At 37.3% G+C, this 16645-nt stretch overlaps 1 protein-coding gene across 1 annotated transcript in view; it reads left to right on the top strand.

Annotated features, from left to right (window-relative positions):
- Positions 1-451: 451 nt before the first annotated feature.
- SMARCC1 (SWI/SNF related BAF chromatin remodeling complex subunit C1) overlaps positions 452-16645 on the top strand; it is a 125971-nt gene continuing 109777 nt past the window's right edge. Inside the window, exons 1-2 of the mRNA XM_039837617.1 lie at positions 452-751; positions 7651-7770. Of these exons, the coding sequence (XP_039693551.1) occupies positions 557-751; positions 7651-7770 (315 nt within the window). The 5' untranslated portion in view covers positions 452-556. The remainder of the gene's footprint in view (positions 752-7650; positions 7771-16645) is intronic.

Here is a 16645-nt window from a genome sequence, read left to right as displayed (position 1 = left end):
GTGGTCGTCCCAGATGGCCATGTACAAAGCCCGACACGGCCACTTCGTGTAGACCCTAGGGTCCGAGCGCAAGCGGGGGCAGGCGCAGATTCCCATCCTGCGAGTTGGTTCCTCCGTCAGCACGCAACACCCTGAACCGGCTTTCCCCCGGAACCTCTCACGCCAGCCCTTTTCCCGCCGGCAGCGGCAAGCGATGACACAAAACCTCCATGTAGCTGTTGAGAGCAGAGCGACAAAAGAACCCCGAAAGCGCCGGTCGCGCAGAGGCCGAAGCTGGGGGCAGAGAAGAGCGGTTCTCACCGCGGCAGGCGGAAGAGGCGGGAGGAGGGGCGCGTCTGCGGGCCCGCTGGCGCGAGGACTGCGCATGCGCGTGCGCGTGCCCTCGACGGTTAGGGCGCCGGTCCGAGGAGGGGCGGGGCCGGGCCTCCGCGCCGGAAGGGGGTTGGCTGGGCGGGGCCGGGAGGCGGCGGTGGCGGCTGCGCGCGCGCGCGGTTGCGAACGGGGAACGCCGCGAGGGCCGGGACGGGCCGGGCGGTGGGCACGACGGACGGCGACGATGGCCGCGGTAGCGGGCGGCGGCGGGCCGGGGGCGGCGGCGGGCACCGCGGGTGCTGGAGGTGCGGCGACGGCCGCGGGCCTGGCCGTTTATCGGCGGAAGGACGGGGGCCCGGCTAGCAAGTTTTGGGAGAGCCCGGAGACGGTGTCCCAGCTGGATTCGGTGCGGGTCTGGCTGGGCAAGCATTACAAGAAGGTGGGTTCGCGCGCCGGTGGGGGCCCGGAGGCCACGCGACCTGGGCCGGGGGCGGCTACTAGCCTCGCGGGCCTCGGGCCGCCCCTCCCCCCCGCGCGCCACGAGGGACAACAAAGGCAGGCGCCGGGCTCGCCACGCCCCCGCGGTCCGCTCTCGGCGCCCGCGCGCCGGGTCTCTCCTGGCCCCCAGGGCCCTGCTCCTTGGAGCCCACGCACGCGGGGCCAAGCTCCTGGTCACCCCAGTGAGCAGGCACAGACGGGCTCAGCAACCCGGAGAATGTGAATCTCTCTTTTGTTAGCTGCGTTAGGTGTGTGAACAATGATTATTAAAAACTGTCTGAACCAGTGTGTAAAAGCAGCTTCGTATTGTTTGGAGATTAGTCTTCAAATTCAAATGAGATAACTAAGGTCTTGCGACCTGTTGTTTTGCTAGAGAAGGAATAAGGACGATTGTAATAACAGCAGGTTAATGTACTTGATTACAGTATCGTTGAGAACTAATATTAAAAATAGACTGTTTTTACTTAATAGTACTTTTGGTTTTGTATAGTGGGAGTACAAGAGTTAATGTTCACTTGTACCTGTTTCTCAGTGAGGCCTCCCCTGAGACCCACATTTGTATTGGATCACCCCACTTCACATCTTTATTTTCTTTGTACCATTATTTGTTTTTTTTTTTCCCCATTTCATTTTGTTTGTCCTATCCTCGGGAGTATGTTATGCCGAGTCGATGGTATTGAATGTCGTGACTTAATCCCTTGAATGTAACAAATGTTTTTTAACATCCCTTTTATGTAAATACTTAGGAATGACTCCTTTAGGAGGTGTAGTGAAGCCGACAGTCAAATATAGTCCCTCTGCCCTGAAGTTTCCAGAACACCTCTTTCAGTTCTGTACCTCCCCATTGAGGACCGGAGCTCTGGGGCAAGGATCTTGTCAGGCCTGTTCACTACTGCGTGTCCTTGAACATGATTGGTACTCCTTGCCTCGCCCTTAGTAGTTGCTTAGTAAATAATTATTGAATGAATGAAAAGATAAAGTCGTCTTGGAACCTATTCATTTGAGGTCATAGATGTAAGGGTACCTTTTGGGGTCTACAGCATAGTGAAGCCTGTCAGCTTTGGGAAGTTGTTAGGTATGGGCAGGAATCTTGGGTGATCCTCTGAAATTACACTGTGGTACTTCCAGAAATGACAGTTTCTTAGCTGAGGTTTTAGGAAGTGAGAGCTAATATATATTATTATTTACGGTATATTTTTAGATGCTTCAATTTTTTTTCCCCGTGAAATTTTGGAGTCAAATTTGGAATCGTAGATTGCTTTTTCTCATCTGCATGCAAGTAGACGAGAATATTATTTTCTCTTATACAGTGATTGGTTCCTTTTTTCTGTGTAAGCAGTAGAGCTTCTGGAAGTAGCTGAGGGAATTGAATATATTAATATTATGACAGTATTAATTATATTTTATCATTTGCTCTTCAGCCAATGCCTTTAGTCTTAAATTTAGTGTTCCTTAATGTAGTTATTTTTCCCCCTCAATCTGGATTTTCCCCCCCCCAGTTTTACTGGGATATAATTGACATATAACATTGTATTACTTTATCAGTGTAGCTTTAACAAAGAAAAATACTCAGGAGAAATATTCTTTTGGATTATTCTTTTGTGACTCCCATAAGACTTGTTCAAATCATATCTAGGAAGGAGAAAGAAAAAGGGAAATAGTAATTTTCTACTTCTCTAAACTCAGTGTGCATCTGTTTGGTACCAATTTTAAGATGGCAATTTGAGGCTCGAATAATCTTTCAGAGATTTGTTTGGGTGGGTGAGAAAGTGGCAGTGAGGCTGGCTGACTGTTGAGGCCAACAGGTCAGTATTTGGCTCAATGTCCCTGAGGCCATAAAGACAAAATTAGGTCTGACTTCTTGGTTTCATAAAACCAGAGTGTATTTCTTGGGCCTGCTCAGATTCAGAATTGAAGCTGACTGCCAAAATCCTATCAGTTTCTGAAAGAGGTGTTGGAGTGGTGAAAGTATTAACCAGAAGGTTCTTTTCTTCTTTCGTACATACAGTATCTCTACTTGTTGTACACATTGGTGGGTTTTAAATAAACTTTTCTATTGCATTTAATACTGCATTTTCAGATTGATAAATATCAGCAACTGTATGAAATAAACGTGACATCAGTAGTCCTCTTTTTATTGATGGGTCTATCCAAGCAGTCCGTGAACAACTGAGCATCTGCCATGTTCAGGCACTCAGAACGAATCCTCACAACGGTCCTGAATGATAGACATCATTTATTTTACACGGGAGGAACCTGAGGCTCCAGATTTAAGTAACTTCCCTAAGGTTACAGTTAGGAGTTACAGATTTGAGATTCACTGAATCCTGCCTGGCTCCCCAACCCCTCCCTACCCCCACCCCCCTTTTTTCCCCTACATGTAATCTTTCTCATTACGGAACTTACAATGTGGTAGAAAAGAGACATAGATACCTACCCAGGAGATTGCAAATTAAAAGAGAACTTCCTTGTATTTTTGTTTTCTAAATGCCCTTACTAGGTGTTCAGTAAATAATTTTGTTCAGTGAATGAACAGATTTACTAGTTTAGGGACCTGTTCATTTAGGCTTTGTAGATAAATTGGCTTAGCAACACAGAATAGTGAGTGAATACTTTTTGACTGGGATGAGCTTCAGGTAGGCCAAGGGAGTCCAGAGGAGGTGACCACTTTAGATAAGAGGAATCTGAAGCACAGGGAGGTTGTTAACTGTTTGCCCGAGGTTGGATTTTAATTCTAGTAGCAGTGCAGAAGCTTGTTCATCTTCCTAAGCTGCCTCTTCTATATTGTGTACATGACTTTCATCCTGATTTTGATAAAGGTGAGAGCTGTATTTCTTGTCCATAGTTTTTAGATAGTAAAACCTTACTGATATGAAATTGATTCACTTAGATACTTTGGAGGCGAAGTATATCTGTAAGCCATTCAGTTTTCAGATAAGTTTCTTCCTGAGTTTTGACTAATTCCTGAAATAAGATTTAAGATTTCAGGATGATTTAAGGAAGATTTAAATTTAAGCATGATCACTAAAATAGATTAGATTGCCTAAGGAAGGCATTTCAGTGCCCTTTATATAAATTCTTTAACAGTTAAAGGCAGTGACTTTATGGGACATTTGCTGCAATAGGATCGTTTAGGGATAAGTTAAATTTTTGACACTTTATTAATGCCACAGGTAATATAAAGCAGGTTTGATAAAGCTTTCTAAGCATATCTTCCTAACTTTCTTAATCAAAATACTTTGAGACTAAAAAATTACCGTCTTAAGTTAAACATGTTGAACTTGTTATGATCAAAGTATGAAATATTTATGACTGAAATAGTCTGTATAATCAACTTTATAAGAATTCAGTAATTTGAAAGTTGTTAATAATTTATGTTTTAGATGATATTTTTGGAAGCAGTTGAAAAGAACTCGGTTATATCAGTATGAGGTAGTGGAATGAACTTATATTTGGTTGGAAGATGTGAGTTCAGTACTCTTGGCTAATTGGTGGTGGTCTTGAACTGATCACTTGATTTGTTAGTTTTTCATTTGTAAGCTGGGAGTAAGACTGTGACTCCCATAGGTCTGTTTGAATCAAATGAGAATAGTTCTTAAAGATGTTATAGAAATTTTGAGGTGGTAGTAATACTTTTGCCACATATCCCATGATTAGCCTGCTTCATTCTTATTGGTTAACTAGAATGTTACTATTTTGAAATTTTTAAAAGTTAATTTAAAAACCATTTAAAAAGTCATACATTGGCTGCCTTTTGAGTGGCTATGAAGTATAGTTTTTACAGTAACACATTAATGTCAAATTTCATATAGGAATTTAAAATGTCAGAGATCTCATATACATTTTCATGTTTGATAATTTTTGTAGGTGATTTGGAAAAAAGTATCTAACCAGAGTCAAATGTTTTATAATTTAAAAATTAGATTTTAAAATAGCTAAGCTAATAATTTTGATTGAGCTTTGAAGCTGGCCATCTTTCTTATGAAACTAGGGTTGTCCACATGAAACCTTTCTCATTCTAAATGACAGAATACATCGAAGGAAATATTTATGGTGGTGAAGTTTAGAATATATACAAAGTCGTATATATAACAGTTTATTAAAAAATGACTTTTTGCCTGGAGGGTTGATTTGCCTTCAGTTGAGTAGCCTACCTCCAAGATGATGTCTTTTTCAGTTTTAGGATTTGGGATTGTTCAGTTATCTACAAGTATCTGAAAAAAGTTATGGTTATTAATTTTCCTGTTGCTTTACTATATGCAACAAAAATGCAGTTTTTCTTTCTTTCTTTTTTTTTTTTTAATAAAATGACCCTTTTGGGAAGCTTGTACTTATTAAAGGTGACAAAGTTATCTGGTAGATATGTGCAACCTATTTTGCCAGCTCTGTAGGATAAACTTGAAGAGTTTAATTTTTATTAAAGATTATATTATACTGTATTACTAACAATATTAGTAAAGATTTATTATGCTTAGTAAATTGGGAAAACGTTGAATTTTCACTCAAAAGTATATAATCTTTTAAAAAAGTAAATTTGATTTTGTGGGAATTGTAAGTAATGTTTAAAAATTGCTTAACATTAACGTTTAAAAATTGCTTAACTGATTTTTAAGTATTATGATAAAATGTAATCTTTAACTGAGATACATAGTAATGGATTTTTTAAAATAAAAAAGTTCAGTGGTTTTTAAAAGTATGGTTCTTAGTTCAGTGGTGTCAACTTGTTAGAAATGCAAATTTTTAGGTCTGACATTAAATTAGAAACTCTGGGAGTGAGGCTAAAATTTGAGAACCATATTTTAGATTGACAGTTGACATCTATGCTTAGTTGTGTGAAACTTGTTGCCAGTTTTTAACTCATGTCTGGCATACTTTAACTTTGTGGCCATTTAGAAATGTGTTTTTATAGAACACCCTTAATATAAAAGGAAACTTTACGAGGATAGTAATGTGTGGTCCAGACAGGAATAGGCAATATTTTTCTATAAAAGGTACGAGAGTAAATATTTTAGGCTTTACAGGTTATGAAGTCTCAGTTGTAACTACAGTTACGTGAAAACAGCCATTGACACTGTGTAATAAATGAGTGTGCTGTTTTGATAAAACTTTATTTATGGTTACTGAAATTGGAATTTCATGTAATATTCATATGTCATGAAATATTATTCTTTAAAATTTCTTCCAAGCCATTTAAAAGTTCAAAAACCATTCTTAGCTGTGGGCCACAGAGAAACAGGCAGCAGGGTGAATTTTAACAATCTTTGGTCCAGACAATGTCATGTAAAATAAAACATTCCAACAAAATACCAGTCTTCAGCAAAGTTAACTGCACACTCGCTTTTTCATTTAGAGTGGAAAGCTCATGCACCTGAACAAATAAAATTTTGAGAGGATACTGAGCTTTGAGAATTGTACTTTTTATCATGCTCTGTCTTTGGTAGTAGCACAGACTGAGAGTTACTCAACTTAATGTATAGTAACAATAGACTGTGCAGCTGACTTTTTTTTGCCATATATAAATGACTTAAAATTATTTACTGTAGTAGAAGCAAACCACATTAATTTTGAAATATTGGATGGTACTAGGAAAGAGATTGCTTCAGGAATAAAAATTTAGTTACCCTTTGTGAAACTTAAGGAAGTATAGATGTTTTTCCTGCTCAAAATTGGAGCATTTTAAAAAAATGTATTGAATATATTGGTTTCTCAAAATGATGTTAAACATTTAATCTCAAACAAAACTTTTACATTTAATTTTAACTCGTTAATTTATGCTTTCCTTGTCATGTTACCCTTCTATGAAGCTGGCTTACTTTCTACCACTGGTTTGGCCTTTTGACATTATCCACCTTAGTGTAGATAACTATTCACATATATTTGTTTTAAAACAGTTTTTTTTAATTGTGTTGAAAACAAAAACTTTACCATCATATTAACCATTTTAAGTGACAGACATTTTTTTTTTTTTGACATATAACAACCATTTTGTTCCTGCTTGTCAGGAATTTGGAAGAGCATAATGAGGACAGTTGTCTCTGCTCATTGATGTCGGCAGGAGGGCGGGGCTTAACTGGGGAGATTTGATGATTGGGGGAGATGTGACAGCTGTGAGCCAGAATCATTTGGAACTATTTTTATTTGTGTGCTGGGCAGTTGTCAGTCTTCTGGGACATCAGCTGGGGCTGGCAGCCGTAGCATCTCCACATGGCCTCTCCATTTAGCCTGGGCTTCCTCAAAGTATGGTGGTGTCGGGGTGGTTGGACTTCATCGTAGTTCAGGGCTCCAAAGGTGAGTGCCCCAAAAGAACTATGTGGAAGCTGTATGGCTTTTGTTGATTTACTCTCAAGTCATGCAGCATCATTCTTTCTGTTGGATACAAGTGAGTCACTAAGGATGGTCTTGATTCAATAGAAGGTTTAGACCCCATCTCTTGATGAGAGGAGTGTCAAAGAATTTGTGGTTCTGTTTTAAACAATATAGTTTACTCTTTGGCCACAAATTATGTACATTCATCCTGCATAAGAGATACACTGGTCTCATCCCACTGGAGGTCCAGAGCGTCACAGTCTAAGTTGGGTCAAGGTGCAGAAGAGATGGCTTGGGTTCGGTTTCTTGGGCATGGATTCTCTCGTTTTTAAGATCTATTAACTAAAGAGACTGTTGTTTATCTCTCTCTGTCACCTGCAGTATTGTTTTTGTAAGCTCTTTTACAGCAGAGCACATGTCTCAGATGTTTAAAGCTCTGCCACTGTGCCAGTGCTTAGTAGATATAAGGAAATAGACTAACATTCTTTTCTGCACGTTTGTCCCAGTTTTTGAGTCCCTGTCTTTGTCTTGCAGTATGTTCATGCAGACGCCCCTACCAATAAAACACTGGCTGGGCTGGTGGTGCAGCTCCTCCAGTTTCAGGAAGATGCCTTTGGGAAGCACGTCACCAACCCGGCCTTCACCAAACTCCCTGTAAGTACGTCAGCTTTTAGCCGTAGACTGTTACTGCTTTTTAACTGTAGGAGGCTTCTCTTTCAGAAGTCATTTAACGTTTGCATTACACATCACGACAATTATTATGTAGACTTAACTTTTAACATTTTACTACGTTGTGGTTTCCTTACAGTTTCCGCTGTACCAAGTCTTCTCTGATTCAGTTCTTGTGTCTAGAATACCATTTTGCGGAATGTTTATATTTTGTAGGTGAGGTTCTTCTAAGTCTGTGCGAGAATATAATTCCCTTCTGCAATTAATATTTCGACTGATAGTTGGGTTGGTATAGAAATACTGGGTTATGCTTTATATTTCTTTTTTGAAGGAAATGTTTTGTTCTTTCCTTAACATTTAATTTTGTAGAGAAAAATCTGATACTACTTGTTGGTTAACCACCTTTTTTATACTGATTTTTGAAACTATTAATCTTTGAAATTCAGAAATATATCTACTTGTGATATAAGTCATGATCTGAAGACTCAGTTATGTTTCTTTAGCTCAGGGAACATTCAATTTTTTAGTCTTCTTTGCTGCCCTGTATACCTTTGTTTATATTTTTGAACTCTGTACAAGTAGTAAAGTTCCAGGAACTGCCTGTCATATCTTCTCTCGTTTTTGTCTTCCAGTTCTCCGATTTGGGTTTTTGCTGTTTCCAGTTTGCTTTTTGTTGCCTCCACTGAATTCTTTATCAGTAGACATTTTTTTTTTTTTTTTTTTTTTTTTTTTACTCTCAAAAGCTTTGCTTTGGGTATTCCTATTTTATTTCTAAACCTTTTGTTTTAACAACTTACTGATCTCTCAGATATAATTGAGAATAAGAAATAGTATTGTTTTACTGATGTTGCAGTAAATATGTTTACTTTGCTTCTGTTATTTTTGCCATCTAGACATTCATTTAGTCAGATACAGTGATTTTTTTTTTTTTTAATTATGTTAGGAAACCTCCACTTGTAGATGATAAAGGAGTTCAGCCATGTGTTCTCGAGCATTTATATGTTTTCATTTTTTTACATTTAATTCTCTCACCCATTTAGAATTTATCTTGTTATTCATTGTGAGCAATTGGTCTAGCTTATTTTTCTATATGATTATCTGGTTATCCCAGCAACATTTATTAAAAAGTGCTGCTTTCGTCACTGATTTGAGCTCAGCAAATGTTAAGTATTTGATTACATACCAAGTTTTGAGAATTGTATTGCTTGTCTTCAGGGAGCTCACACTCCAGTGAGCTGTACGAATGGAGCCTTTGACTTTCCTGATGTTAAAAATGTTTTCCAGGGGAAAGGAAGTTTGAGCTGAGTCCTGGAAGTTGAGTGAGTTTTTCAGGGAAATGCTGGAGGATGGAATTTGCAGGCATTGATAGCAACATGTAAAAGCATAAAGGCCTGAGAAATTTTGGTTCTTTAAGGTAGTTGCAGATCGTCCAAACAAGATTAGAACCGAGGACAGTGGGCAGAGAGATGGGCCAAAATCCATTATAATGGGACAAGTCGACTATGTTAGAAGTTTGACTTTTCATCTTGAAAGTGATGGGGAACTACAAAGGAGAGAGTGGAAGGTGGCTTAGCCAATTTTGGGTTTTAGACCAATCCCTGCAGGCTTCAGTATGAAGAATGGATTGAAAGCTGTTGAGATTGGAGGCTTTGAAAGCTAGTTAGTTTTCCATGAAGAAGCTGCTCTCAACCCAAGTGAGCTGTGATCACAGCCCATGGAGGAAGTGATGGACTCAGGACAGAAAGGAATTGAGTTTAAGCGGGTAGAATTTTGTGGGGTTTTGGAGGGGAGGGGTTGTGGGACTGGAGTAAGAAAGAATTTACAAGGATGACTGTGCTGAGCAGTCAGATACCTGTGGCACTAAAGCAAAAGCCAGAGTAAAAGCAGGTTCCTGAGCTTGGCTCTCACATAGGCACTTCAGGTTGGGAAATCTCACAGGTAGTAGGAAATGAAATCTGGAGTTCTAAAGGTTGAATAAGAGGAAGAGATTTGAGAATTACTGGGCACTAACTGAATTCAGAGTTGTAGAGCAAGCTCATTCCTTGTATTTTAATTTATTTTCTTGTTTATCCTTTAAAAATGTATGCATTTTAATGTGTGATTTATGTTATATGTGTGACTATATTAGCATTGTAGTAACTACACGTGTATAATTTGTAAATAAAATGTTAGATATTAGAAGTACATGCTCATTTTTACTCATGGGAACTACTTAGCTGGATAATCAGTATATTTCATTTTTTGAACCATGTGACTAATTGAGGGTTTGGGGGGCGGTACTAACTTTCATTACTAATGTTACTTACGGTAACATTAGCAACAATCTAGAAATTTCATTTTCTCTTTATTCATAATCCCTAGTTGTTAACATTTTATCACATTTGCTTTATAATTTGCTGTGTGTGTGTGTGTGTGTGTGTGTTTCCTGAATCATTTGAAGGCTTCATGTTCCTTCACCTCTACACTTGAGTGTTCATTTCCCGTTTAAACTGGTTGAAGTTTTCATCATTTAAACACAATTGTAATATAGTACAAATAGATTTCATTTACCAAGTATAACATCATTTAGAATAAAATTAACACATAACATTACATAAAGTATTTTATTATAATGTGATTCACATTATATAAGTATTGCTAATTAAGATCATATGAGTATCTTAAAAAAATAGTATTTTTAAGGTTGTTTATTCATGAAATATTTAACTCCTGGGAAGTAAACCATTATTTTTTTCCAGATTTTAAAGATTAGGGAGAAATATTTTTAGGCATAAACCATAATTTAAAATAATTCCTGGCTTGGTGCCAGTAGGACCAGATGTACTTCTCTTCCTATCAGAATATTGGTTAGCATTTTCCCAAATGAAAGGATTGATGGAATGTGTAATAGTGTAAAAGAAAAGTGGGTGAGTGACAATAAAGCAAAGAACATTTTCACGAAACATGTAAGCTATTTACCTTAAAAAGTTTTTTTTCTCCTTGAATAAACAGTACTGGTATAAGAGATCACTGTTTGGCCTGATTCACTTTCTAATCATAGTAGAACTTTATGACTAACTTCCTAAATCATACTGGATTTTAACAGCTGGCTCAGCATAGGGTATGTTCTGTCTAACTGGGATGTTACGTGATTTACTAAAAAAATATTGCATAAGGCTAAAAAATCTATTACATAAGCAAACATAGTATGACTTAAACAGAAGGAAAAAAGTGTTTATCTCCATCGCAAGTAAAAATTCTCTTTTTTCCATAATCCCGTCAAGGCTTAGTACATATGCATATATTGCATAAATATAATTGTAATGCTGGTATAAAGCCAGTTTTGTATTCTGCCTTTTTAAAAAGATCTTAAGCATCTGTGTTTAAAAACAACAAAGCTCTAAGACCTAGGAGACTATTAGAAGTCAAGTCAGAGTCTAAAGTCGCTGAGATTTTAAATATATTCATGAAATGTTCAAAATTTTAAACTTGTCATTACACCTAAAAAGTTATTCATTTAATTTGCAGCTATGACCTGATTTGCACTCTGCTATTGTATAAATTTCAGAGTGGAGAGACTATCGTTGGGAACTTGGAACTAGAAAGAAGAACATAAATATATATGCATTGGCAGTTGGCCCTTTAAGTGTGTAGCTTAGAATTCACTTAAGTGAAATGGTGTGGGATATTGACTTTATGGAGCGATGATTTGGTTTTACTTTTTAAAAATTTGTTATAAAATAAAACATACAGAAAATGAGTAAAATAAATGTTGACTTAAGTAATTACAGAGAGAACACCCAATTAACCACAACCCAAGTCAGAAACAGAACAGTAGCAGCAATCTAGAAATTTGTATTCCTTCCCCAATCAGAAACCCTTTCTTCTTCCAGTGGTAATATTATTATTATTTTTTTTTTTGCATTTTAAAACTTAGCGTAACTATACTTACAGAAATACACTCATACTGGTTAATAGAATGCAATTTAAGTTTAACTTATTGTGTACAATTTGGACACGGTTTAAGCATTAAAAATAAGGGGGATTTGCAATCTGGTTTATTTTTCATCTATCACAAATGTGTATAAAAGATCCTCCACCAAATGCCGTGAAAGTATGCAACAAGAACCTTTGGTTTGTCTATGAATTCCAGCTGTAATCTTTTCTTTGCTTTTCTTTATATGCATCACAATGCAAGTGAACAAAATAATGTAGTTTTTCTTGTCTTTGAATTTGATATGAATGGAATCATGTATTTTTTGTTGTGAGCCATGAAAGAGGTATTTACAACATGAAAAAACAATTTGAGCTAAAACGAGTGCCCAGCTCAACTGTTCAGCCATATACCTGTGGTAAAACATATTACTGTAGGAAAAAAGATAAGTCTCTGAAAAATCTAGCCAGTTTGCTTATGGCCCTTGTAATTCACCTGCAAGGGCAGTGAGTCTAGATGATGTAGCAAGACCAGTTAGAGTTCAGTAGACTGCAGAGTAGGGGCTCTTGTGTTGGAGGCCTGGACCTGTACCCCATGCAGAGGTGTTGTCCGGGGCTCCAGCAAACTGACCAATGTAAGTGGCAGGCCTGTAGTCCTATATGGATTCACAAGTAGAAACTTAGCTCACTGACATTGTATTTCTGGTTTATTTGGATGGTGTTTATTTATTTTTAATTTTTTTCTTTTTTTTTTTTTAAGTTCCCTCTTTTCCTTTGTTTTCTCCTCCAGTTTTACTGAGTTCGAGGTTATGAACATTCTATCACCCCTAAGAGTTTCCTTGTAATCCACCTCCCTTCCACCCCTGTCATCCATTGACACTACAGATTAATACACTATTTCAAGAAATTTATATAAATGGAATCACACAGTGTATGTGTGTGTATGTGTGTTTTGTTGTGCTTCTCACTCAGCATACAGATTCTGAGACATATTGTCTGTGTTCCATGTATCAATAGTTTGTTCTTTTTTATTGTTGATTAGTATTCCATTGTATGGATAAACCATAATTCTTTTTTCACAGGTTGATGGCAATTTGGGTGTTTACAGCTTTATAGTAAAGCTGCTATCAAGTGTTAGTGTACAAGTCTTTTTGTGGACATGTTTTCATTTCTCCTGAATAAATACCTAGGAGCAGAAACTGTCAAACTGTTTTCGGAAGCGATTGTATCATTTTACTTACCATTCAACACCCTGTGAGAGTTTTAGTTCTTTGCATTCTCTTCAACACTTGGTATGATTCGTCTGTATAATTTTACCTGTTCTGCTGGATTTGTAGTAGAATCCCACTGTACTTTTAATTTGCTATTTAATAATGACTGACGGTGTTAAACATCTTTCTTTGTACTTATTGACCATTTGTACGTATCATCTGGTGAGTTGCCTGTTCAAATAATTTTTTTATTTTGTCCACAAGACTACTTTCACATTCAGAGATTTGCTAGAAGGACTCATGGAACTCAGCATACAGTTGTCCTCACAGCTAAGATTTGTTACAGCAATGTAATAAGTACAGAAAGTTGGATCACAAGGGAAAAAGACAGGTGTAGCCTGGAGGACTCCGTGCTGCAGGCTTCCTTATGTTCTCTCCCTCATGTGAGGGGTCACGCAGTCACTCTTCCCCGAGCAGTGAAAATGTGGCAGCACACATGCGCCGTTTGTGTCCATGGAAGTTCACTAGAGACACACACCCAGGGTTTTTTATCGGAGGTGGGTACCTTTCGCCTAGTGCATGTTAACATTCCGGACTCCGGGAAGGAAAGCAGGAATTCATCATAAACCACATTGTTTGTGCAGATAGTCTAGACACAGTGAGCCACACTCCCTGTCAGTTAACTTTAGACTAGGAATACTCTGAGAGTCAAATTTCCAAATGTCAGCCAAGGGCAAACTGGCACGCAAGCCTCACTGAGGATAGTAATCTCAGGCCTGCTGCATTAATTCATTTCTGCGCAGTTTTTTGTTTTTTGTTGTTGTTGTTGTTAAATTTACTTATTTTAAATGTATTCTGGATAAAAGATTTTTATGATATATGTTGCAAATATGTCCTTCCAGTCTGTGATTTGCCCTTTTGTTTTCTTATCATTATCTTTCCAAGAACAAAAGTTTTGAATTTTAATGAATTCCAGTTGATCGATTTTTATGATTTGTGCTTTTTGTGTTCTAAGAAACCTTTGCATACCCCCAAATCACAGACTACTTCTTATGTTTTCCTAGGAGCTTTATAGATTTTAGTTTTACATATTTTCAGTTAATTTTAATGTATAATGTGAGGTAAGGGCTGAGGTTCTCTTTTTATCAACGTGTATTTCCACTTATTTTAGCCCCACCATTTGTTGAAAAGATGTTCTTTCTCTGAATTGCCTTGACACGTTTGTTGGAAATTGGTCGACCAGATGTGTGTGGGTCTATATCTGGATTATGTTTTCTCCTGTTGATTTAAATGTCCATCTTTTTGCTAATATCAAATTTTTGACTATTATAACTAAGTTTTTTTTCCCTGATCTTTATGCTGTTCCCCCCCAACCCTTGCCTTATTACACTGGATGGGTAGAACCTCTGACTCTATATTGACTAGAAATGGTTAAGGAAGGAATTCTACCCTTAATCTTGTTCTTAGTGGAAAAACATTCAGTTTTACACTGTTAAGTATGATGTTGGCTGTAGGTTTCTCATATATTTGCCCTTCAGTTTGTGGAATTCCCTACTATTCCATGTTTGCTGAGAGCTTGTATTTTGAATGACTGTTGAATTTTGTCATGTGCTTTTTCTGCATCTTGAGAGGATCACAAGGTTTTCTCTTTTATTCTTTTAATATGGTGAATTCCATTCATTGATTTTCAGTCAACCTGGTATTCCAGGATAAACCCTATGTGATCATGATTTATTATCTTTTAAAAATATATTATGGGGTTCGATTTGCTGGTATAAATATTTTAAGATTGACATTTCTTGACTATTAAGTAGAATTCACTAGTGAAATCATTTGGGCCTGGAGTTTTCTTTTTGGAAAGGTTTTAATAATCAATTCAATTTCTTTAATAGACATAAGAATTGGATCATATTTCTTGTTTCGGTGAGATGGATTTTTTGAAAAGTTTGTCAGTTTCATTTAAGTTGAAGTTAACATAAAGTTCGTGATATTCTCTTACCCTTTTTTAGAGCAGTTTTAGGTTCACAGCAGAATTGAGCAGATGATAGAGATTTCCCATATATTCCCTGCCCTCACATATGGGGCATTCATAGCCTTCCGCATTATCAGAGTCCCTCATCAGAGTGATACATTTGTCACAGCTGACAAACTTATATTCACACACCATTATCATCCAAAGCCCATAGTTTACATTAGGGTTCGCTCTTGGTGTTGTACATTCCACAGGTTTTGACAAATGTACAACACGTATCCACCTATTAATATAGTATCTCACACAGGAGTATCTCACTGCCCTAAAATCCTCTGTGCTCTGCCTGTACATCCCTTCTTCACTAACTCACAGCCACGATCCTTTTAATATCTTTAGTTTTGCCTATTCTAGAGTGTCATATAATTGGAATATATAGTATGTAGTTTTTTCAGGTTGGCTACTTTCGCGTAGTAATATGCATTTAAGTTCCTCCATGTGTTTTCATTGCTTGAAAGCTCATTTCATTTTAGCACAGTCTGTAGTTGCTGGGTCGTTGTGGTGCTCTAGGTGATACTGCCAGTTTTCCAGAGAGATCGTAACAGCTTACACCCCCACAAGTAGTGTACAGGAGTTCTGATTCCCTACTTTCTTACCCATGCTTGGAAGTTTTCTGTCTTCTTTATTTTAGTTTCTAGGTGGATTTGTGGTGACACTGTTTTTTAGTTGCTGATGACAAATGAAGTTGAGTACCCTTTCTTATTTATTGACCGTTTGTTATTCTCTTTAGCAAAGTTCCTATTCAAATCTTTTGCCTGTATTTTAAATCTAGTCATCTGTCTTTCTTTTGTTTAATAAGAGTTTTTCTTACGTATTGTGGATATGGGTCCTTTGTCTGAAATACTTATTGCAAATATCTTCTTGGTAGCTTATCTTTTTCCTCTTATGGTGATGTCTTTTGATGAACAGAGGTTCAATAATATAGAACAGGAATCAGTAAACTTTTTCTGTAAAAGGCCACATAGTAAGTATTTTTATCTATATTATTGGTGAAAGACCAAATGGTAAATATGTGGTCTCTGCTGCACTTCTCATCTTTGCTATTGTTGTGTGAAACTAGCAGCAGATAATACTTAAAGGAATAATGAGCATGACTTTGTTCCAATAAACCTTTATTTGCAAAAACATAAGCAGAAGGGATTTGGCCTATGGGCCATAGTTTGCCAATTACTGATCTAGAGCACTTTATATAAAATTTTCTTTATGGTTAATGCTTTTTGTGCCCTTTTAAAGAAACCTTTGCTTATTCAAAAGTCATAAATGTGTTCTGTTTTCTTCTAGAAGCTTTTATTGTTTTACCTTTCACATTTGTAACTGTAATCCAACTGGAATTGATCTTGTGTGTTATGTGAGGTAGGGGGTCAGGATTCTTTTTTTTTCTTTCTTTTTTTTAATGTTCATTTACTGCTGTGGTTATACATTTTGATGTATAATGTTTTCATTATCCTGTAGTCCTAAAATATTTTCTTATTTCTATTTTGATTTTTAATTTGACCCTTGCAATATTATTTCAAATGACAAGAGGAATGGTTATTTCTTATAATTTCCTAATTTTATTACATTAGGAATGTATTCCGAATTGATTTCTTGTGACTTGCTGAGATTATTGCTGTTGAGAAATCTATCACTCCATTTGTTGGGTTTTTAGGTACTCTTTTTTTCCTCTGGTTGCTTTTTTACGATCACTGTTATGCAGTTGCAGTAGTAC

Source organism: Pteropus medius, unplaced genomic scaffold, assembly GCF_902729225.1.
Source record: "Pteropus medius unplaced genomic scaffold, Ma_sr-lr_union100, whole genome shotgun sequence".
In the NCBI taxonomy this organism is placed as follows: Eukaryota; Metazoa; Chordata; class Mammalia; order Chiroptera; family Pteropodidae; genus Pteropus; species Pteropus medius.
This window is presented reverse-complemented; position numbering and strand designations above follow the sequence as displayed.